We start from the raw sequence: 22,714 nt of genomic DNA on the forward strand, positions 1-22,714 counted from the left end.
CACGAGGACAAGCCGTGTGAGCACTCTATACTAACAGACTTGGTGGAGGGGAGGGGCGCCGGCTGTGCGCGCCGCGCAGGCCGCCGCGGCGACCCAAGTACAGGCTGCTGCCCGTCGCCGACCACGAGGACAAGCCGTGTGAGCACTCTATACTAACAGACTTGGTGGAGGGGAGGGGCGCCGGCTGTGCGCGCCGCGCAGGCCGCCGCGGCGACCCAAGTACAGGCTGCTGCCCGTCGCCGACCACGAGGACAAGCCGTGTGAGCACTCTATACTAACAGACTTGGTGGAGGGGAGGGGCGCCGGCTGTGCGCGCCGCGCAGGCCGCCGCGGCGACCCAAGTACAGGCTGCTGCCCGTCGCCGACCACGAGGACAAGCCGTGTGAGCACTCTATACTAACAGACTTGGTGGAGGGGAGGGGCGCCGGCTGTGCGCGCCGCGCAGGCCGCCGCGGCGACCCAAGTACAGGCTGCTGCCCGTCGCCGACCACGAGGACAAGCCGTGTGAGCACTCTATACTAACAGACTTGGTGGAGGGGAGGGGCGCCGGCTGTGCGCGCCGCGCAGGCCGCCGCGGCGACCCAAGTACAGGCTGCTGCCCGTCGCCGACCACGAGGACAAGCCGTGTGAGCACTCTATACTAACAGACTTGGTGGAGGGGAGGGGCGCCGGCTGTGCGCGCCGCGCAGGCCGCCGCGGCGACCCAAGTACAGGCTGCTGCCCGTCGCCGACCACGAGGACAAGCCGTGTGAGCACTCTATACTAACAGACTTGGTGGAGGGGAGGGGCGCCGGCTGTGCGCGCCGCGCAGGCCGCCGCGGCGACCCAAGTACAGGCTGCTGCCCGTCGCCGACCACGAGGACAAGCCGTGTGAGCACTCTATACTAACAGACTTGGTGGAGGGGAGGGGCGCCGGCTGTGCGCGCCGCGCAGGCCGCCGCGGCGACCCAAGTACAGGCTGCTGCCCGTCGCCGACCACGAGGACAAGCCGTGTGAGCACTCTATACTAACAGACTTGGTGGAGGGGAGGGGCGCCGGCTGTGCGCGCCGCGCAGGCCGCCGCGGCGACCCAAGTACAGGCTGCTGCCCGTCGCCGACCACGAGGACAAGCCGTGTGAGCACTCTATACTAACAGACTTGGTGGAGGGGAGGGGCGCCGGCTGTGCGCGCCGCGCAGGCCGCCGCGGCGACCCAAGTACAGGCTGCTGCCCGTCGCCGACCACGAGGACAAGCCGTGTGAGCACTCTATACTAACAGACTTGGTGGAGGGGAGGGGCGCCGGCTGTGCGCGCCGCGCAGGCCGCCGCGGCGACCCAAGTACAGGCTGCTGCCCGTCGCCGACCACGAGGACAAGCCGTGTGAGCACTCTATACTAACAGACTTGGTGGAGGGGAGGGGCGCCGGCTGTGCGCGCCGCGCAGGCCGCCGCGGCGACCCAAGTACAGGCTGCTGCCCGTCGCCGACCACGAGGACAAGCCGTGTGAGCACTCTATACTAACAGACTTGGTGGAGGGGAGGGGCGCCGGCTGTGCGCGCCGCGCAGGCCGCCGCGGCGACCCAAGTACAGGCTGCTGCCCGTCGCCGACCACGAGGACAAGCCGTGTGAGCACTCTATACTAACAGACTTGGTGGAGGGGAGGGGCGCCGGCTGTGCGCGCCGCGCAGGCCGCCGCGGCGACCCAAGTACAGGCTGCTGCCCGTCGCCGACCACGAGGACAAGCCGTGTGAGCACTCTATACTAACAGACTTGGTGGAGGGGAGGGGCGCCGGCTGTGCGCGCCGCGCAGGCCGCCGCGGCGACCCAAGTACAGGCTGCTGCCCGTCGCCGACCACGAGGACAAGCCGTGTGAGCACTCTATACTAACAGACTTGGTGGAGGGGAGGGGCGCCGGCTGTGCGCGCCGCGCAGGCCGCCGCGGCGACCCAAGTACAGGCTGCTGCCCGTCGCCGACCACGAGGACAAGCCGTGTGAGCACTCTATACTAACAGACTTGGTGGAGGGGAGGGGCGCCGGCTGTGCGCGCCGCGCAGGCCGCCGCGGCGACCCAAGTACAGGCTGCTGCCCGTCGCCGACCACGAGGACAAGCCGTGTGAGCACTCTATACTAACAGACTTGGTGGAGGGGAGGGGCGCCGGCTGTGCGCGCCGCGCAGGCCGCCGCGGCGACCCAAGTACAGGCTGCTGCCCGTCGCCGACCACGAGGACAAGCCGTGTGAGCACTCTATACTAACAGACTTGGTGGAGGGGAGGGGCGCCGGCTGTGCGCGCCGCGCAGGCCGCCGCGGCGACCCAAGTACAGGCTGCTGCCCGTCGCCGACCACGAGGACAAGCCGTGTGAGCACTCTATACTAACAGACTTGGTGGAGGGGAGGGGCGCCGGCTGTGCGCGCCGCGCAGGCCGCCGCGGCGACCCAAGTACAGGCTGCTGCCCGTCGCCGACCACGAGGACAAGCCGTGTGAGCACTCTATACTAACAGACTTGGTGGAGGGGAGGGGCGCCGGCTGTGCGCGCCGCACAGGCCGCCGCGGCGACCCAAGTACAGGCTGCTGCCCGTCGCCGACCACGAGGACAAGCCGTGTGAGCACTCTATACTAACAGACTTGGTGGAGGGGAGGGGCGCCGGCTGTGCGCGCCGCGCAGGCCGCCGCGGCGACCCAAGTACAGGCTGCTGCCCGTCGCCGACCACGAGGACAAGCCGTGTGAGCACTCTATACTAACAGACTTGGTGGAGGGGAGGGGCGCCGGCTGTGCGCGCCGCGCAGGCCGCCGCGGCGACCCAAGTACAGGCTGCTGCCCGTCGCCGACCACGAGGACAAGCCGTGTGAGCACTCTATACTAACAGACTTGGTGGAGGGGAGGGGCGCCGGCTGTGCGCGCCGCGCAGGCCGCCGCGGCGACCCAAGTACAGGCTGCTGCCCGTCGCCGACCACGAGGACAAGCCGTGTGAGCACTCTATACTAACAGACTTGGTGGAGGGGAGGGGCGCCGGCTGTGCGCGCCGCACAGGCCGCCGCGGCGACCCAAGTACAGGCTGCTGCCCGTCGCCGACCACGAGGACAAGCCGTGTGAGCACTCTATACTAACAGACTTGGTGGAGGGGAGGGGCGCCGGCTGTGCGCGCCGCGCAGGCCGCCGCGGCGACCCAAGTACAGGCTGCTGCCCGTCGCCGACCACGAGGACAAGCCGTGTGAGCACTCTATACTAACAGACTTGGTGGAGGGGAGGGGCGCCGGCTGTGCGCGCCGCGCAGGCCGCCGCGGCGACCCAAGTACAGGCTGCTGCCCGTCGCCGACCACGAGGACAAGCCGTGTGAGCACTCTATACTAACAGACTTGGTGGAGGGGAGGGGCGCCGGCTGTGCGCGCCGCGCAGGCCGCCGCGGCGACCCAAGTACAGGCTGCTGCCCGTCGCCGACCACGAGGACAAGCCGTGTGAGCACTCTATACTAACAGACTTGGTGGAGGGGAGGGGCGCCGGCTGTGCGCGCCGCGCAGGCCGCCGCGGCGACCCAAGTACAGGCTGCTGCCCGTCGCCGACCACGAGGACAAGCCGTGTGAGCACTCTATACTAACAGACTTGGTGGAGGGGAGGGGCGCCGGCTGTGCGCGCCGCGCAGGCCGCCGCGGCGACCCAAGTACAGGCTGCTGCCCGTCGCCGACCACGAGGACAAGCCGTGTGAGCACTCTATACTAACAGAACAAACTTGGTGGACTTGAGACTGACCGCGGCGCTTAGCATAACTTACATTGCGCGCGGCTCTATTCTTGAAGTATGGAGACCTTGACTTGCGGAGGCTTGACGGAGTTGCGCGCCACAACACAAGTCATACTAAGCAGCGTGGTGTAATGTAATTACTTTGTTCACGCTCGCTCAAACAGATGAGCGCCCCGCTTGGTTTACATGCGTTTGGTGCGTCACATTACCCGTGCGCGCGCCGCGAGCCGCCAAGACGCCCGAAGACAAGCCGTATGAGTACGCTAACCTTGCAACTCAGTGGTTAGCTCAAGTCTAGTGACTCTGCCCGTTAATCAGAGGCTGCTGCGGCACTTTTTAAAACCATGATCTCCGTTACACGCCGTACGCTGTTTCATACATCTTCACTAAGATAGCAACATTTCTGTGGAACGTGAAGCGCAGCAGTACGCAGCTTCTCGCGCCAACCAATACCTGGGTGCGTACCCAACGTGACAATAGTAACGCTCCGTAGCAAATGAAACGCAACTGTCACTGTCGCACTAATATAAAAGAGTGATAGCGAGAGATTATTGGCACGTTGGCTAAGCAGCCTGACATAAATATCTCCAACCACCATTTGATTTAAAGTTGTATTTAATGTATTTACACGATACTTTTTTTTAGATTTCAGATTAGGAAAATTTTATGTTATTTCTACTCAGAATCACGAGCTCATTCGATCCTAATAGAAGAAAAAAGTGTTCCAAAATATCTACTTTTAATCGACTTTTGATTCTAATAGTCTTTGTATGACGGTAACAATGTTCCTTACCTTCATACAAAGTTTATGAAAAGTGGTAACGAAATGGAAATAAAAATATTAGGAGAAAGACTTAACCCAACCTGAAATTTTGTCACTTATAAATATTTATGATCTCTTATTTATTCGTTTGGCAGTCACTGCCAAAGACCTGTCCGAATCGGAGACGGAGTCGGACGTGTTGTTCGAGAGCAAGAGCAAAACCACGTCGTTCGCGACGCGACTCATGAACGGCGAGGCGCCGCACAGCTACAAGAAGAACGGACACTACAAGGGCACCAGGTGACTAACATTTCATATATACTTACGGTGTTTTTTTAGTCTGTTAATTTCAAGGCTGCATTCCTGAGCTTAAGTAATTTTCTCAAAGATACCGATATACCAACTAACTCAATTTTGAAGATAATCAATGATTTATTTCAATACGATAAGTAAAGCTCCTACGAGCGTGTACACTTGTGTGTGTTGTGTATTAGTTTATACATTTGCTACTAAACGCAAGTACTATCTCGGACGATCGATATTCGAAATTTCATTGATATGTCATAGTTTTCAATTATTTCGTGGATTTAAATATAATGTCCGTGTTACAGGAAAGTGAAGACGTAGCTCAGAAGTTACGTGGTGGCGCGGGCGCGGGCACAGCTGTGCTGGATACTGTGATGCGCGCGGGTCGGGCGGAGGACCGGTAACGCCTGGCTGGCTAATACGACCTGAAACCATCAGGAGCTGAGTCTGTATAGTCACTATAGTGCCACTGATATGTACCATTGCTAAACAATCATCGGTCAAAAGCGTCTATCAAAAGACCCATCGACGATGTGCTGGAAGTCATGCCTTTATTCGTCATTTCCGCGCGATAAACACTACTTAAGCCTATTGGACAACTCCTGATTGAATGACTAGTATAAAATAAATGGTCAATGAAAACGCCTTTTTGCTGTCATGTCAGAGGCTAATTTAGAAAAAAAATGTTTTATATTTACGATAACTATACGCGGTTTAAAAATACAGTAAACTAACCTTTTCGCCGCTACGTCGATGACATCAATACCACGTCAAAAATGTTACGTATACAAACCTGACCAAAACCACGAGGAGTCGTGGCATGTGGGGCACGAAATGTAATAACTTTATACCAAGTCAAAGGCGACGAAAAGGTTTAGTAAAGAAAGGCGTTAGACATTGTGAGAACATTGAAATAAAATAACACAGCACTCGCGTGAGTCGATTGGAAAATATATGAACATATTTAGCTAGAATTAATTTTTACTAGAATGTCACATAGGTATATTTTTTAGGTATACATATAATTATCAAGCCATGAAGCCATAAACAAGTGAGGTAACATGTAAAAATAAATATAATAATTTATGTCAATGTATATTTTGGTGTGATTTTATATCTATGCCATAAGTTTTAATCGTGCGTAAGCTTCTCAGTTGTTACCACTGGTAAAAACAACTTAGTCATCAGTTTCGTGTTCGGTGCATTAATTTACATGATAAATTACATAAATAAAATGTATTTAAACGATGTATATGCAACACAATAGAATTTGTGTGGTGTACGTGTACGTGAGATTCAATATGACCAAAGAGAATTTTAAATAGAGGTGGACTGTCAAAGAAAACTTTGTAGCCGCAGTGAATTTACTGCCATCTTTCGACACATGATTACAACTTTTAAAACGCCATTTGACTGTGATCCTTATTGTTTCACTAATATGTGTTAAATTTGTTAAATATCAAAAAGCGGTGCCATCTAATAGATCAAAGGCCAAAGGTATGGCGGCATCGTTTCGAACGATGGCGCCAAAACCTTTAGCCAAAGCCCGGTAAGATGGCACCACTTTTTGATAAAAAAAAAAAAATAATAATAATAATTTAGCCTATATACGTCCCACTGCTGGGCACAGGCCTCCTCTCATGCGCGAGAGGGCTCGGGCTATAGTCCCCACGCTAGCCCAATGCGGATTGGGGACTTCACATACACCTTTGAATTTCTTCGCAGATGCATGCAGGTTTCCTCACGATGTTTTCCTTCACCGAAAAGCAAGTGGTAAATATCAAATGATATTTCGTACATAAGTTCCGAAAAACTCATTGGTACGAGCCAGGATTTGAACCCACGACCTCCGGATTGAAAGTCGGACGTCATATCCACTCGGCCACCACCGCTTACTTACTTACTTTTTGATATTTAACAAATTTAACACATATTAGTGAAATAATAAGGATCAAAGTCAAATGGCTTTCTTAAAGTTTAAATCATGTTTCGAAAGATGGCAGTAAATTTACTGTGGCTACAAAGTTTTCTTTTACAATCCACCTCTATTTCAAATTCTCTTTGGTATGACTAAAATTTAATATTGTTTTACGTGCGTTTCTCTTGCTAATTTATATATTTCACACAAAATGAGTATATGTGTCGTTCTCAAGCAAAAGGTACCACATTGTACCTTACCATAAGGATGCAATTTGCTCGTATCTTTATACGAATAACCTGTCAGAGCGTCCTTATGGCAAGCAACAATGTGGTACCTTTTGTTTGAGAACGACACATATTTACATTCAAGTACTTAATAAATGTTTTATTTACTTTATTTGAATAGTTTTTAAAGCCTTTTTTACACGGCTGCTGCATGTTTATGTTACTGTGATTTGTTTATATAAATAAGTAAATCAATGTACTTAGAACTTAGGACATACATACATTAGAATAGGATATTTATCATTATGTTATTAATTATACACATTGAACTATCGAAATTTTCATGACTAAAATATTGACTAAGTATGTATCTACTTTAAACATACTTTATACATTGTTCTAAAATCAAGCATATGTGATGTAACAACTAAATTAATGATGATGATCGAGTATTAAATTTAATAGGCATTCCACTCAGGCAGTTACGACTCCTTCTTTAACAATAAATTTGTTAGTACTTAATTACTTGCATATACTTGCAACCTACATAATATTAGTGGTACATATGTACCCAAATATTAAATAACGCAGAGATGTACATAAATGCAAATGAATATAAAATTAACTCTTTAGTGCACACGAAGCCCAGGCAATTATAATATTAGACACTACTGACAGCTATTAAAGTTTAAATTTAAATTTATTTTTTATGACATGCCGTAAAAGGTAAAGTTACTTTAGATTATGACTTATGACAGAAGTAAACACAGTATTATAAACCCAAAACAAAATATGAAATGCAGTACTTATAGTTAAAAATACATTATTGTTTTAAAATAATACAATAACTAAATGTTATAAGACAATTTTACACAGATATGCTATCTTCCACAGTTAGCTAAATAAGGCTTGTATTGTGGGTACTAGAGGAAAAAAAAACTTTGAAAAGCTATTTACGCCATCTACTATTATTGTACGGCTCTCTCAGGGAACTACTGCTGTATTTACTATATCTTTACTTATGTTTTTTAGGTCACATTCCAGTATTATTTAATCAGCTATCTATTATTATACCTATAGAGGTGCCACGTATTAAGCACACAACTATGTGTTATATGTATAGGAGAAAAGGTTTTTAAAAGGGTGGCACTGATAACAACCATTAATACATATCGGTGTCCAGTGACCTGTACATTCACACCGAGAGGTAATAAATAAATATTGTAATATACGGCTAAATACCTATCCACAATATCATAAGTAAAGCCCGACTAGAGATATATGATCATTGTCAAGAGGGCGCTGTTATTCTCATGTATAAGGGTGACAGTAAGTTTAGTATGAACAATTTAGTTCCAATGAAATTCCGCAATATGGCGCATGATCATATATTACTGGTCAGGCTTTAAATAAGTATGTAGATTTACATTTTTAGTACAGTCGACCTTAAAAGTCGTAGAATGCTTTAGCACTTTGTCATTTGTGCGTTACTGCGATAAAGGTCACAAAAAAAACGAAAAAGCGATAAAGCAACGTCCCAAGCCGACTGTACATTTTATGTAGAAGCATTTGCACAAATATGAATCTAGAGACTCTGATGCCGTGTTATATTAATCAGTCGACGTTAAATAGAATAAAAGATGTATCAAAGTAAACACCTAATGATTAAGTATAGGTACGTATGATTATAAAATTCCGTTAGTAAAAAGTACAGTTATAAGAAAGCCTATGTGTGTAATGAACAACACACGTGTTCCATACGACGTTTATCAACACACTTGCGTGGAAATAGTACATTACGATGCAAATGCTAAAAGTAGGAAATTCGCAACGTCTGACGATAAATTAAGACACGACACGATTTTAAATCGACACGAGCTGCGTTTTTTTTATTCGCACAAGTATTGTACGTTTTACAGTACTTATGGTCCTTTAAATTTTCGACATAGGCACGTAAAGTGCTAATTACCGCACTTGTACCATATGTACTGTAAAAATAGTAATCTGTATTTTTACTAAAGGGGCTGTATAAAATCTTGGCTATGATGATGCTATGGATAATGCTATGAATTAATAATTATATATATGTACGACATGAAACAGCTGTTTCAATTGTGTTGTATAAAATAATGATAGTTAACATTTTTATAATCCTAAATTTCTGAGAAATTGACATTTACAATATTTATTGTTATTTATAATATTTACTTGCAAGCAAAATTAATTTGATTACGAAATTCAGTTCTAGTCCTCTTATAGTGATAATATGTTACCAGTCAGTATGAGTTACTATTTCTTACAGCACAACATTTGTTATAATAAATGTTTGAAATTAATCAAAGAGAATGCGAACGAATTGTGTTTTTTTTATTATACGTCGATTTTATATGAATAGACAGCAATTTAATTTTAATTCTCGTTGGAGACGAAAAATTATTATTATTGTCGTGGTTTTAAATGCAATGTATTTTATAACACCTGGGCTGTTTTATTTAAAGTTATACACTACACGTTTTTAATTTAGAATGTTTTATGTCATTTCTCTCTCTTTCGATCATAATAGGAGAAAAAAGTGGCTCAAGATGTCTATTTCCATCCAGTTACCACTTTCATAGACTTTGTATTACTAACGGAATGGAAGGATCGAAAAATGTATGGAAATTTTGGGACACTTTTTACTCCCATTAAGATAGCAAGAGTAGATTTTGAGTAGAAATAATATAAAAATGACAAAAATTGTATTTTAACTTGAAATAAAATGCCCAGCTAAGGTTCACTGATTTTATTAAGTATTTTTCTTTATTAAATGAAGCTTTTCAAAAGAAACTTGATGTTTTATTCTTTGTACAGTCGCTATCAGATATATCGGAGCGGCCAAGGTGCTCAGAAATATCTGAAATACCGATATATTCAACAAGACACACTAAGGGCGCCCGCTAGCTGGCGCGATGGCACGGAGCAGGATGGCCAATGCTACCTGCCGCGGGCATGTGCGACAGATTTTACCTACATTGGCACCCACGTGCGTACATACCTACCACAATAATTATGCACATGCCTGCAGGCCGCAATGCCCGATGTATGAGCGAGACTATATATTATATACATATATTAACGATATATTAACTATAGACGTTTGAGTCTTCCTTTTTTTTCAACCATGCTTGCTAATACCAGTACATGAACAGTAGGTACCTTTCTTAACCTTTTAGGTGAAATACGTACATCATTTTGAGTAGTTGGAATTATTATTATCGTATCTCCTCGGACGTATCTTCACGGGCCTATAAATCCCGGTCTTTGATAGGCTTGCGTGGGGCTATAGATCCAACACGTAGAGCCCTTGGAGACCTTTAATATCATGCATAACGTCTGCTGGAACCCGTTCACAGGCGCAACAGTAGACACCCATGAACCGATCGCAGCAGGCATTAGGACTGTTGTAGAAAAAGTGAATATTTTCATACTGTGTATCATTTTTTGTAGTGTGCAATAAAGCATTTTATTATTATTCTCTTTATTCATCCTTTATTTATCTTTTTCTCTCAGATAATAAATTATTATGATTTTGTGAGTTCAATATTACAATAATCGACGGCGGAAACTCATGGTACTCGTACAGCGGCCAAAACCAACTAAAATATGTTTTACAGTACATAGGTATGGTGCTACTTTCCCGCATGGGTTCGGGAATGAGCACTTTCCCTGCACATGTCGAAAGTTTAAAGAGCCATATGTACTGTAAAACGTTGTACGATACACGTGCAAATAGGTAATTCGCAACTCGTGTCGAATTAAAACACTCTCATCGGTCGAGTTTTAATTTATCACTCTGCGAATTTCCTATTTTATGCACTTGCATCGTAAATAACTATTCCGCAATGATCGAGTAATTTTATTATATAATAAAAATAAAATGTCAATTTTTAGTGAAGTATCGAAGCTTCAATTAATCGCTATTCCGTTCCGCTGTGTAGAGATTGAAATGATTGACATGATTACCTAAAATCGACAAGTCCACAATTCCACATCCCTAAAACATGCTAAAAACCAACACAAACATTTTTACAGTACATATGGTGCTACTTTACCGCACTAGTGCGAAAATTAGCATATTACGTTACTGTGTCGAACATTTAAAAGGCCATATATACTGTAAAACGTTGTACGATACATGTGCGAATAGGTAATTCACAACTCGTGTCGATTTAAAACACTCCCTTCGGTCGTGTTTTAATTTATCACCACTCGTTTCGAATTTTCTATTTTTCGCACTTGTATCGTAATGTACTATTACGCACGCATACACAGCTTGCCCACCACATGGCTACCGCTTGACTATCAAATTTTGTATTGAGAACAGACAACGGGGGCCGGGGGGCGTTGGCCGCACGCGTATAGCACATCTACATCTATAGGATCCTAACATCTATGAATCGTATCGTAGAAAGTTAGAGTTGTTAGACCATTATCTTTACTTATTAATTAATACTTTCCATGATTATTATAAGTATTATAAATAAAATAATACAAGCTATTTTAAGTTAAAAATTTAGTTAATTTCAAATCCATTTCAAGTATTACAAAGTAAGAACAAAACAATCAATATTCTAGGAACAAATCAACTAAATGTTCAGGGTGCTGCAAATTTGGTTCAAGTTTAAATGGGTATTAATTTGGTTAGAATTAAAAAGATTGAACAATTAACATATCATAAAACAAAAAAATATTGATAAAAACAAGTCAACCAATCTAGCTTAGAGTTCGTTGAGTAATCCAGAAATTGTACGAAATTATTTATTCGTTAGGCTTTAACTTCTTGGCTTTGTTGTCCAGTTGCTTGTTTTTGAATATGGAGCGTTTGTTCTTTGCTTCTTTCAATTGAGACAGAGATATTTCTTCCTGAAATAACAATAAAATATTTCATCATCTTCCTCGCGTTGCCCCAGCATTTTGTCACGGCTCGTGGGAGCTTGGGGTCCGCTTATTGGCAACTAATCCCAAGAATTGGCGTAGGCACTAGTTTTTATGAAAGCGACTGCCATCTGGCCTCCCAACCTAGACGGTAAACTAGGCCTAGGGATTAGTCCGGTTTCCTCAAGATGTTTTCAAATGATATTTCGTACATAAGTTGCAAAAAACTCATTGGTACGTGCTGAGGTTTGAACCCGTGACCTCCGGATTGGAAGTCGCACGCTCTTACCACTAGGCTACCAGCGCTTCTTATTGGGACCGTGCGAAGTTCATGGTGGGGGTAAGTAAAGCGATCCCAGCGCATAAGGTGGTAAAAATTTGAACTAACTGCGGATAGCGTCTTTAACATTTCGTACAATTATATGGCTCGAAATGAAACTTTGATTTACGATTACTCCTGAAATATTCATTTAAATTGTATGGTGTAAGGGACCATTGTAATCTGTATGAAATGCTTAATATGACTAACGTATTTATTTTGATAATTGTTAATAATGTATCCATGTAAATAGCTTTGCAAATGCCACATATTACGTGATCTTTTTCTAGAAGTTAAGAATGGATATAGTAAGTTATCCTTAAAAGATAGACATTTCACATCGCGGACTTTTTTGTAGACCTATGAATGAGAAACAACCCCACCATACATTGTGTTGTTATAGCTCAAACGGATTAGGCAGCGTTTTCGATTAAAGCTCCTAGCCAGCGTGATTTTTTCCGACAACATCGTTATATTTCAAACAATTTACACAAAACCTTAACAAGTTATATACTTAAGCCTTCCTCAAGAATCACTCTATTGATAGATGAAAGTTGTATGAAAATCCGTTCAGTAGTTTTTAGTTTTGGAGTAGTTTTATAAGATGTAGTGAATTGACGTTTTCCCCTAGACTTGCGGACACTAGGTTGCGTGACAGTCGTGCACGCTCCCAATAGCATTAAAATACTCAATAATTTTCACCAGTAGGAACACATTTTTGCTGCTGAGAACTAGATTTACTGTCATCTAAAAAGGTACTGAAAATAGTAAGCCAAGGAGTGGATAAATTTGAACGGTAAATATGAAAAAAAGCAATGTGCTTACATCAAAAGCTCCACGCCGTTTAAAGATCAAAGGTGAGACCCTTTCGCCACGTGTCATTGCATCAAAATGACGATTTATTTGCGCTGGCTGTAACAGTAAATAAGAAAAGAAAACATTTGTACCAACTCAGCGGTAATAGTTCAAAAGATATGTTACATTTATTATGTAACGTATAAACTTACGTCAGCCATTAGCTCGTTTTCCATGTCGCTGTCGCTAAAAAAATTATAGAGTGTGCTTTCCAGTTTCTTGGATTGTTCTTTCGCTGTGTACCCAGATGACTTCTGGATTTTCTTCGTTGCAGGGATGCCAACTTTCTGTTAAATAATACAAATTAAGTCAATAACTATACTAAGTTGCCGACTATTCATTAAAAAGAATGCAAGGTAATAAGGCCTATTTATATGTAAGTAAAATATACGTGTTATTCTAAACCTTAATTTCTGGTGCTGACTTTATTATTCCTGCATTATCATCTAATTCAGCGGGCCGGCGCGTCGACTGCGAGGCAGAGCGCCCTGTTACTTCTTTTTCGATATTATCTATTGTGTTCTGCATGGTTTTCAACCTTTCTTGCAGTCGATCCTATAAACAGCAGCAATATAAACAATTAGCTTCATGCATGGATTTTTTGAAAGATTGCAATCGAATCTACATATTCCCGTGAGATTCAAATGTTTCTAATAAACCTAGTATATATTGTACCCCATAAACTTACGAATTGCAAAACTAAATGTATGGCGTGCGCACCGCGAGTGAATCAAACGCTCCATACAAAAAGCGAGCGATGGCGGCTGCTCGCGTATCTTAGCTGTAGTACCTGGGCGACCGAGCTTTGCTCGGTTATAACTATATTTTTTTACTAAATTAAACTTGTCTAAAACAATAAAAATTAAAAAAAAAATATATAAACTTGAACATATAAAAAATAAAGTTAGTCACCGGGCGAGATTCGAACCCTCAACACTCGTTTAACAGTCCGCGTCTTAACCCGCTGGACCAGACAGACAGTGGCAGGCAATACGAAATTAGCGACCATATTCTACGTCGAAAGAAAAACGCATGAAAACTCGAAAACACGCGTTTTCCCAAACATAAGACTAATCTAGATAGATTGTATACCCCCAAAAACCCCCATATACCAAATTTCAGCGGAATCGTTAGAGCCGTTTCCGAGATCACAGAAATATATATATATATATATATATATATATACAAGAATTGCTCGTTTAAAGGTATAAGATACTTTTGGTTTGTTTACCTATATAATTCTACTAGTTTTAAACATTATTTTTCTTGAGTTGTAGAAAAAGTATTGTATACAATAGTGATATAATCAAGCTTCTGAAGTCTTTCTTTCAATCTCGTACCTAATAAGGCCACTCAGTTCGTGGCCTTCTGTCTGAACACGGTTGTCAACTGAAAAGCTTTCCATTATATCACTTTTTTTTTTAAATACTACACTATAAAAAAATAAATTAAAGTTTTATGTTTTTAAATTTGAATATATTTACATAAATATTACAAACAATTGCGAATTTCACATTCCTAGATTACTTTGGTTCTGTTAAATATGACTATTGAACAAAAATAGTAAAATATTTTTCATACATGAAATCGATTCGTGATTTTTGGCACATATGCATTATGCATTGTATTTTTTAGGTACGCTTACCTCCACCGTAGACAGCATCACCACTTACCATCAGGTGTGATCGTGGTCAAACGCCTGCCTATCCTCTATAAAAAAAAATATACACTACCTAGACATATTTTGTGTAAATAATGATACGTTGAGAAAAGATACCTTTTCCTTACGGGTCTCCAAAATTATGGACATTTGTTTAGATAGCTCAATTTCTCTTTCCTGGAAGTAAAAGGAAATATTGTTATAAGTAAGCCACTGAATCAATAATTTATATTAAGTAATTATAACATAAAAAACGATCATAAAAATACTTTAGCAGCATTCTCCATTTGTTCTATTTTCTTCGTCAAAGTATTTTCCTTCTCTTTTGCAATATTCTTATCAGTTTCCATACCCTTCTTCATTTTCTCTATATTATTTTCTAATTTAATTCGAGCATCGGTACCATTCTTAAGATCAGACATGAGTTGGTTGATGGTAGATGCTTTACAATCCAGCTCTTTGTCTTTCTCTTCAATAAGTTTTACTTTAGTTTCCAATATGATACTAATCTCTTCGATTTTGTGAACGTTATCGGCTCTGAAAACAATTACACGTTTTAGAAACTATGCTACAATAGCCACGGCATATATTATGTACATACTTAGATAAACAACTAGTGTTACTTAACTAGTGTTAGTGTTACTTTAGTGTGACGAAACGTGTTGTGGATATATATTTTGTAGGATAGGTGCATATTACGATGACGAAGCGTGTTGTGGATGTTTTTTTTTTTTGCTTGTATTTATTGACGAAGCCTGCGTCGTGGATCTGACATCTGTCTTGATATGATTTTAATTGTGTTTTTTTATAAATTATGGTGTTACTTATTGTTCTCTAGGGTAGTTTCCAAGTCGGCCATCTTTGCTTGTAACTCCTGGATGGTTGAAGTTAACTCCTCAATTTTAAAGGATCTCAATCCCAATTCCTGGGTAGCATTATTGAGTTCAACGGCAATCTCAGATTTCTGCTCTTCCAAGGCCAAAACTTGATCTTTCAAGTTTTGTTGTTCGATCAAAGATTGTTCTAAAAGCTATAAATAAAACAATTGCGATAATTCATACTTGAAATTAAGAACACTATTAATGTACTTGAAAATATGAATATTTTATTTTTAATAGTATTTACCATTTTTTTCTCGTCTATCTCAATTTTTAATTTTTCGGTCTTCTCATTAAGCATTTCAATATTTTTCACCAATTTACCACACTCCAAAGTGGATTCCTGTTGGATATTAATTTAATGTTATTTGGTTACATTAGTTTAAATTAAAGCAACAGTAGTTTACATTTAATGGAACTAACAGCTATTCCTCTAGATAATCTAAAACTTTCTTGGCGCAGTCGTACATAACCAATCCTCTCAAATAGCGACTTTATTACCAATAGCAAAGCTAGAAGATTCAAACTACAACTTAGCTCTTACAGGTAGGTCTTCGTTAACATAAAGTTTACATATATTTTAAATAACAAAATTATATTTGCCTCTAGTTTCAGTTCCAAATCTTTAATTTTTTCAATGCTGAGTATTTGTTCCTCTTCTAAAGACGAAATTTTCTCTTGTAGCTTATTATTCTGATCACAAATCGACTGAGTGAATTGTTCCTGGTTCTGGAGCGCTTTCTTTAGAGATTCATTGGCTGCTGTACATTCTTTCAGACTAAAACATTTTTTCAAAAATAAATTTTAGGAACAACTTAACAAGGTTTAAACCATTTAGGTACGTAAAAATGAATTAATACAAAACCAACTTACACTTGTTCTTGTTGAGAGTTAGCATTCTTCATGTCCGTGATGTGATTATTGCATTCAAGAATGCATTTTTTCATATCTGATTGCAAGCTAGCGATATTATCATCTTTCTGAAAATTTCAATTACATATTTTAATCTCTTACTTTTGTAGAGAAAACTTGAAGTTTGTGTGTATTTATCATTTACCTTCTCCAGTTCCCGTTTAGTATGATCCAGCTTTCTGCTCAAGTCATTCAAAGCTACGAACAGCTCATCTTTTTGGCTAAGAGCTGTGGCAAGTTTAGTTCGAGCGTCACTCAACTCTGAATCTAGTTGCTGTTTCGATGAAGTAAATACTTGGGACATTTGCTCCTTGTGGTCAGCAAGAAGTTTTACTACAAAATAAATACATTAAACAGTAACGACATTAATATTCAGTAGATGTGACAAAATGAAAGCACTTAGCTTTCATTTATTAAATGGACCAATTTACGAATTTAATACCAGAATTTAATACCGAACTATTTTACAGGCAGAAAATACCGCAATAATTTAAAAGTATAACTATCAAAATATAATCGGTATTAGAGGATTGATTTATAGAAGTATTCCCCATAGAATATAAAATCAACTTTGTTCCAGCGAAAATGCTTAGTTCTAACGATAAAAAGTTGAGGTCTCAATGCTTATTTCTTTATAAAGTACTCTTGGCTTTTATACCAACGTATTGATGTTGACGGACTCGGAAGGATAATGAATGTTCTAGTTATAAAGAATGCAAGTAACGAAATTAATTAAAGACTAAAAAATACGTTTTGCTAACCTTTTTCTTGTAAATTATTGATAATCTGCAAGTTCTTCTCTTCATACTGGGTTTGCTTGTCTTTAATTTCTCTAACAAGCTGACCGGATTTGTTGTATGCTTCAGCCAGCATTGCTTGGTCATTCTTACAACGGGACACGCTTGCTTTAAGCCGCTCACTGTACTCTTCTAGAACATCACAGATCTCACGAGTACTGCTCAACCTGTAAAAATAGAATTACATAATATATATGCAACGTGCCGCAATTGGTAACTTTTTGTGTTAGAAAAGGTTGTCAATCCCTTAAGTTTTTACATCACGAAATAATTATTAGTAAAATTAATTGAAAGTATTAAAACACAAATTACTTGTTTAATGTTTCAGGCCGCAATCTTAGCTCGTCTTGGTATTGACCCGAAATAACTTCGTGCTGCATTTGCACCTCAACCATGTTCTGCTGCAGGCGCTCATGGTTGTTTTCGAGTTGATGAAGTTTTTCTTTCAAATCCCAGTATGCTGTATCTTGGGCAACCTTTGCATAAAAACAATTAGGTAATGTATTAAGTTAAATAGTCATGGCAAAATATCATGGAAAATAGTTTACTAATAAAGTTTTTGACTAAAAGTATCAACATAGGTACCTTAAGTTTGATGATATTAGCAGTCTCCTTGTTAACTTTCTCGCGTAACTTTTCTGCTTCAGCGTTAATCCGTTTTCGATTACCAATTTTTTCAATATCGGCGATATTCATGTTGGTGGATTGAATTATTTATTTCAAAATAGAACTTTCTTAATCAGAGGCTTCAGAGCGAAAAAATATGGCGTGCTTTGTGTTCGTGCTTTTGAGAAATGGCGGGAAGGGACAGTGTTGTCACATACAATTTTGGCGAAATGGTAGAACAGGGTGCAAAAATAGGTAGAAATGGGTGAAGTTTAAAATGAAAAATAGGTAGATCTACTATTCTACTCTACTACTATACTACTCTATTTTATGATTAAAAATGTGTATAAAATGTTTTGAATTATTTATACGTTTTTAATATTGTGACGTTAGTTAGTACACGTGTTAATTAAAGAAATTGAAACAAAATTAGGATTTCCATTGTTTGTAGGTAATAAACCTGCTTGTATTATCTGTTTCTTTGGCAAGTTTTCATTAAATCGAATCTAAATTTGGTAGAAATTAAGTAATTTTCCGTCACATGTATTGAGAATTGCTTACAATTGTACCATTTTGAAAAATAGGTAGATTTCAGGCCGAGGGAGGTAGATAGGTAGAACGCAGGCAAAGTAGGTAGATCTACCGAAAAGTTGGTAGATGTGACAACACTGGGAAGGGAAGCGGCAAAAAATTTTTTCGAAAAAAAAAGAAAACATAAGAGGTGGCAATCAATAAATTAAATGTGTGTATTTTCATAAATTTTTCGTACGCTAGTGTAAAAAAGGTAAAAACTTATTAATAAATAATAATAAAATATAAATAAAATTAGCTTGTCCAATAGAAACAAAAAATGATTTTGTACATGCGGCCAAGTGGGCCAAGTACATCTAAACTTCCTGATATCGGGCCTGAAATCGGTCCCGTTGTCGAGCCTGACACCTAATCGTTTTCCTTTTCACGGAATATCTGCACCAGTGCGGTCGAAATATCTCTTTCTCGCTCTTACTTATAGCTGCGACCTTAACGTACGTACGGCGACCACCTTACACAACTATAGATACGTGTAGTAGTCGCTTGCGGTAGTCTGTTATGGCTTTTAATCTTAAATTGGTGATTAAATTGGAGTTTATCGCCATTTTCTTTTCTGATCAAATCGGTCGATTTGTTCATCCCGTCTGGACTAGCCTTATGTTCCCTCATTAAAGCGTCTATAGATTACCGCGACCTTGGTGCTGTGTGGCGCACATATCGCTAGTGTGTGAGGTGGTCGTCGTACGTGTGTTAAGGACGCAATTAATAATTTAGAGCGAGAAAGAGATATTTCGACGGCACCAAAATCACTGTCCGGTGCGGTAATCTATTAAGGCTATTAGACCTCTGGTTTCGTGTTCGCATTCCGCAGTGCCATAATTGAACGGAAGTCGAGTTATTTTGAAGCAGGTCTCAGTTCCATCAGCTTAGACATCTGGCCGAAATAACTCTTGCTTTCAATAGATAGCTCTGAACATTGGAGGAATGCGACTTTGTATTATCAGTCTTTTCTAAAATCGAAGGAGCAAATTTCGGTCGTGTCCTAATTTACTAGTGGCTCTGTGAGCTGCAGACCTCGCGCTAAGATTAGAAAATGTAAAAGTGAAAAATACTTAGTTCGTTGAGCTTGAGTCGTTATCACAGGGTCTCACAGTGAACTCACAATGGCGCTATAGGCGCTGTGGGCCAAAGAATATAATACTCACTAGGAGCTGTGGGCTCTTTAAGTCTTTCCTACCAATTTCCATATTTTGAAATTTTTTTGTAAACCTTTATCGACAAAAAAAATCCATATTGAGTCATATAATCTGGTCACAACATTTCACGAGAATCGGTTAATAATAGGGTTGTTTCCAATTTTTCGAAACGCTTGTATTACGTTCTATATTAACTAAAAGTTGCCCTAAAATTCAACTTTTATACTAAAAACGGCTTTAAATATGTTAAATTAACAAAATATATTTTGACAGATGCTTTCGCGCCCAAAACGCTCTTTGAAAATTGTGTGACGTCACAGTTTACGGTTTGACACATAACTACATACACACCAGAGACTTGTCATACGCTTCGCTTGACAGACAGATGAAGTGTGCGAAAGGGAAGCCATCACGTATATGAACAAGCCACGAGTGTGAAAGAGGCAGACTACATATGAGAAAACGTAACCATTTTTTGAATTCGAAGGCGGCCGAGGCGGCCAAAATCATATTGCCGTATTTTTTAACGTTAAAAATATACGAGAATCAAAATCAAAAATAAATATTAAGTAATTTAGTGAAGATGGTGTCATGTTGTGTGCCGGATTGTTGTGTTTCAGGGCCAAAAAACCCAGGGAAATACTCATTTCACAGGTAATTATGATAATCGTAGAGAAATTTTCGTAACGATATTTTATCATATTAACAGCATAAAAAGTGTAAAAAGCCAATTTATACAGTTCATTATAAGTTTTTCTTCAATTGTGTGTTAATATTTCATGATATTAGTCAATAATTTAGAATATTTTGTGTAAAAACCTAAACTGTTACTTTACGCTAGGGCTTGACAAAATGTTCATATGACTGTATCGATAACTTGTCGGTATATTAGTAGGTATGGAATTAGTTGCTCACAAGACATCATTAAGATATTAACCTTTATAACCGACTTAAAATAATAACGATTGTTATAATACCTTTTTTGAAGGTGCACATGTTCAGCGATAAATTTAAACTTCACTTTACAACACATTACTTACATTTTAACCACTTTTCCACGGCTTTGCCGCCAACACAAGGAAACACAAGACAGCGTATACACACCCAACCCAACTTGTCAGGCGGAAAAGGCGCGAAATTCAAATTTTCTTTGGTAAGTCAACTATTTGCGCCTACTGTTAACACTTAGCATGTGTTTGTGTTAACGACATTGCACATGTTACACCACTCACACCCGCATACGACAGAAACCTGCTTTATCAACGCGAGTCACCTGCTTTACCGACAGCGCCGCGTTCCATAATGCTTGATCGGACTACGTTAGTAATTTAGTCAAGTAAAAACGTAAAAAGAGCGTACCTGGGTCGCCTAGCAGGAGGACGTCCTATCGGACGCCCTAGGTATCGCTGGAGCGACATGGTGGAGGCGGATCTGCGCGAGCTTCGAGTCGACAATTGGCGAGAGGTCGCACAGGACCGAGAAAAGTGGCGCTGTCTTGTGTCGGGGGCCAAGTCTCATTTTGGGTCGCTGAGCCAACGGAGTAAGTAGTAAGTAAGTAAACGTCCCAGAACACCAAACCAGGTGAGAAAAATAAAAAATCGCAATGAGTGGCGATACGATTTTAAGTCGACACGAGTTTCGAATTAACTATTCGCAAATGTATTACAATACATATGGCCCTTAAAATGTTCGATATAGTTACGTAATGTGCTAATTATCGCACTAGTGCGGTAAAGTAGCTCCATATGTACTGTAAAATAAGTAAAAATATATATTTGACCATTGTGACACATGTGTACCTATATATTTGACCATTTTGATGCTGACTGTAACGACTGTAACTGTAAAATTCAAAATTCAAAAATTTATTCTGCAAGTAGGCCTCAAGGGCTCTTTTACAAGTCAATACAACATTTATAGTAACATCATATAGTGACATGAAAAATACATAACAACATTTATAAATACAACAGCCAATACCTGGGTAAACATTACATTATAAATATTATAATAATCTTAAAATAAATAATTAATACAATACAATAGAGATGTATAGTCTCTATGATTAAAAACACATTAAATCTGGAGATGTAAAAGGTCCCCAATGTCAGAGTACTAATACTAATAAAATTTGGAGGTGTAAAGTCTCTCCAAGTGTCAAAATAAAATTTATACTAAATAAATAAACCGCGTCTGGACTGTTAAACTAGCAGTCTCATAAACTAATGCTACATTCTGTACATAACTAGTATGTACCAAGTCAAGTATATTATACAATATGACAGAGACGTATAGTCTCCACGGTTAATACATTAAGTTTGGAGATGTATAAGGTCCCCACGGTCTGAGAAAAATAATAATACACAATAATAAGATTTGGAGGTGTAAAGGTTCTCCAAATGTCAAAGAATAAAAAAAATAAAAAATTGTATGAAATACATATTTCACGTCAAGAGACTGTTAAGCTAACAATCTTAAAACTAGTTCTACAGAATACATAACTACTATGTATTTAATATGTCAATGTCATCATCAAAATAACTAAAACATAACAAACATTAATACATAAGGTTGAACAGCTAGAAACAACAGCGCCATATGCCTCTCCGGGACACTGCACGCAAAACTATTACAGCTTTTGAGACTGGATACTTGGCCATGATTCCGTGTCTCCCAAGTAGTCATCTATTTTATAGTATCCCTTTTTGAGAAGTGCATTTTTGACGTATTGCTTGAATGAAGTATAGGGCAGGTTCCATGCCTCTAAGGGTACTTTGTTATAAAATGTTACACAGTTTCCCATGAACGAATTTTTAACTTTCTGTAGACGAAACTTGGAGACTACTAACTTATGTTTATTTCGCGTATTATAACTATGGATATCGGACAGTTTCTTAAAGGACTTTATATTCTTATGCGTATACATTATCACATCTAGTATGTATTGTGAAGCTACTGTGAGAATATCTATTTCCTTGAATCGTTCTCTCAGTGAGTCACGAGAAGCCATGTTATAAATAGATCTGATTGCCCTCTTCTGAAGAACGAAGATGGTTTCTATGTCAGCTGCTTTGCCCCACGCCAGTATGCCATAAGACATAATACTGTGAAAGTAAC

The 22,714-nt window shown here is 40.8% G+C and overlaps 3 protein-coding genes across 3 annotated transcripts in view; 1 reads left to right on the plus strand and 2 right to left on the minus strand.

Moving 5' to 3' along the window:
* The window catches only part of LOC133526125 (dyslexia-associated protein KIAA0319), a 32,432-nt gene extending 22,677 nt beyond the window's left edge, over positions 1-9,755 (plus strand). Inside the window, 2 exon segments of the mRNA XM_061862605.1 lie at positions 4,634-4,778; positions 5,090-9,755. Of these exon segments, the coding sequence (XP_061718589.1) occupies positions 4,634-4,778; positions 5,090-5,105 (161 nt within the window). The 3' untranslated portion in view covers positions 5,106-9,755.
* Positions 9,756-11,320: 1,565 nt separating this feature from the next.
* LOC133526276 (uncharacterized) lies at positions 11,321-15,995 on the minus strand. The gene is made up of 7 exons (XM_061862827.1): positions 15,502-15,995; positions 14,947-15,214; positions 14,795-14,854; positions 13,423-13,572; positions 13,170-13,304; positions 12,988-13,074; positions 11,321-11,831 (listed from the first exon to the last, which is right to left on the minus strand). The coding sequence occupies exons 1-7, from the start codon at positions 15,534-15,536 to the stop codon at positions 11,727-11,729; spliced, it is 840 nt and encodes a 279-aa protein (XP_061718811.1). The 5' UTR covers positions 15,537-15,995; the 3' UTR covers positions 11,321-11,726.
* Positions 15,996-16,027: 32 nt separating this feature from the next.
* On the minus strand, positions 16,028-21,437 carry LOC133526277 (centrosomal protein of 63 kDa-like). The gene is made up of 6 exons (XM_061862828.1): positions 17,850-21,437; positions 17,577-17,740; positions 17,229-17,431; positions 16,613-16,800; positions 16,429-16,535; positions 16,028-16,333 (listed from the first exon to the last, which is right to left on the minus strand). The coding sequence occupies exons 1-6, from the start codon at positions 17,958-17,960 to the stop codon at positions 16,096-16,098; spliced, it is 1,011 nt and encodes a 336-aa protein (XP_061718812.1). The 5' UTR covers positions 17,961-21,437; the 3' UTR covers positions 16,028-16,095.
* Positions 21,438-22,714: the final 1,277 nt, after the last annotated feature.

This window comes from Cydia pomonella, chromosome 16 (genome assembly GCF_033807575.1).
Source record: "Cydia pomonella isolate Wapato2018A chromosome 16, ilCydPomo1, whole genome shotgun sequence".
NCBI classification, from domain to species: Eukaryota; Metazoa; Arthropoda; class Insecta; order Lepidoptera; family Tortricidae; genus Cydia; species Cydia pomonella.

What these genes read in the sequence shown, in the direction of transcription:
- LOC133526277 (XM_061862828.1), bottom strand. Translation starts at nt 17,960, where the DNA reads ATGAATATCGCCGATATTGAAAAAATTGGTAATCGAAAACGGATTAAC. An exon ending in CTAATATCATCAAACTTAAG is followed by an intron (nt 17,741 to 17,849) that starts GTACCTATGTTG and finishes TTTTATGCAAAG; the next exon opens with GTTGCCCAAGATACAGCATA. An exon ending in CGGCCTGAAACATTAAACAA is followed by an intron (nt 17,432 to 17,576) that starts GTAATTTGTGTT and finishes CTATTTTTACAG; the next exon opens with GTTGAGCAGTACTCGTGAGA.
- LOC133526276 (XM_061862827.1), bottom strand. Translation starts at nt 15,536, where the DNA reads ATGGCCGACTTGGAAACTACCCTAGAGAACAATAA. An exon ending in AAATGGAGAATGCTGCTAAA is followed by an intron (nt 14,855 to 14,946) that starts GTATTTTTATGA and finishes TTTTACTTCCAG; the next exon opens with GAAAGAGAAATTGAGCTATC. An exon ending in TGGAGACCCGTAAGGAAAAG is followed by an intron (nt 13,573 to 14,794) that starts GTATCTTTTCTC and finishes TGCTGTTTATAG; the next exon opens with GATCGACTGCAAGAAAGGTT.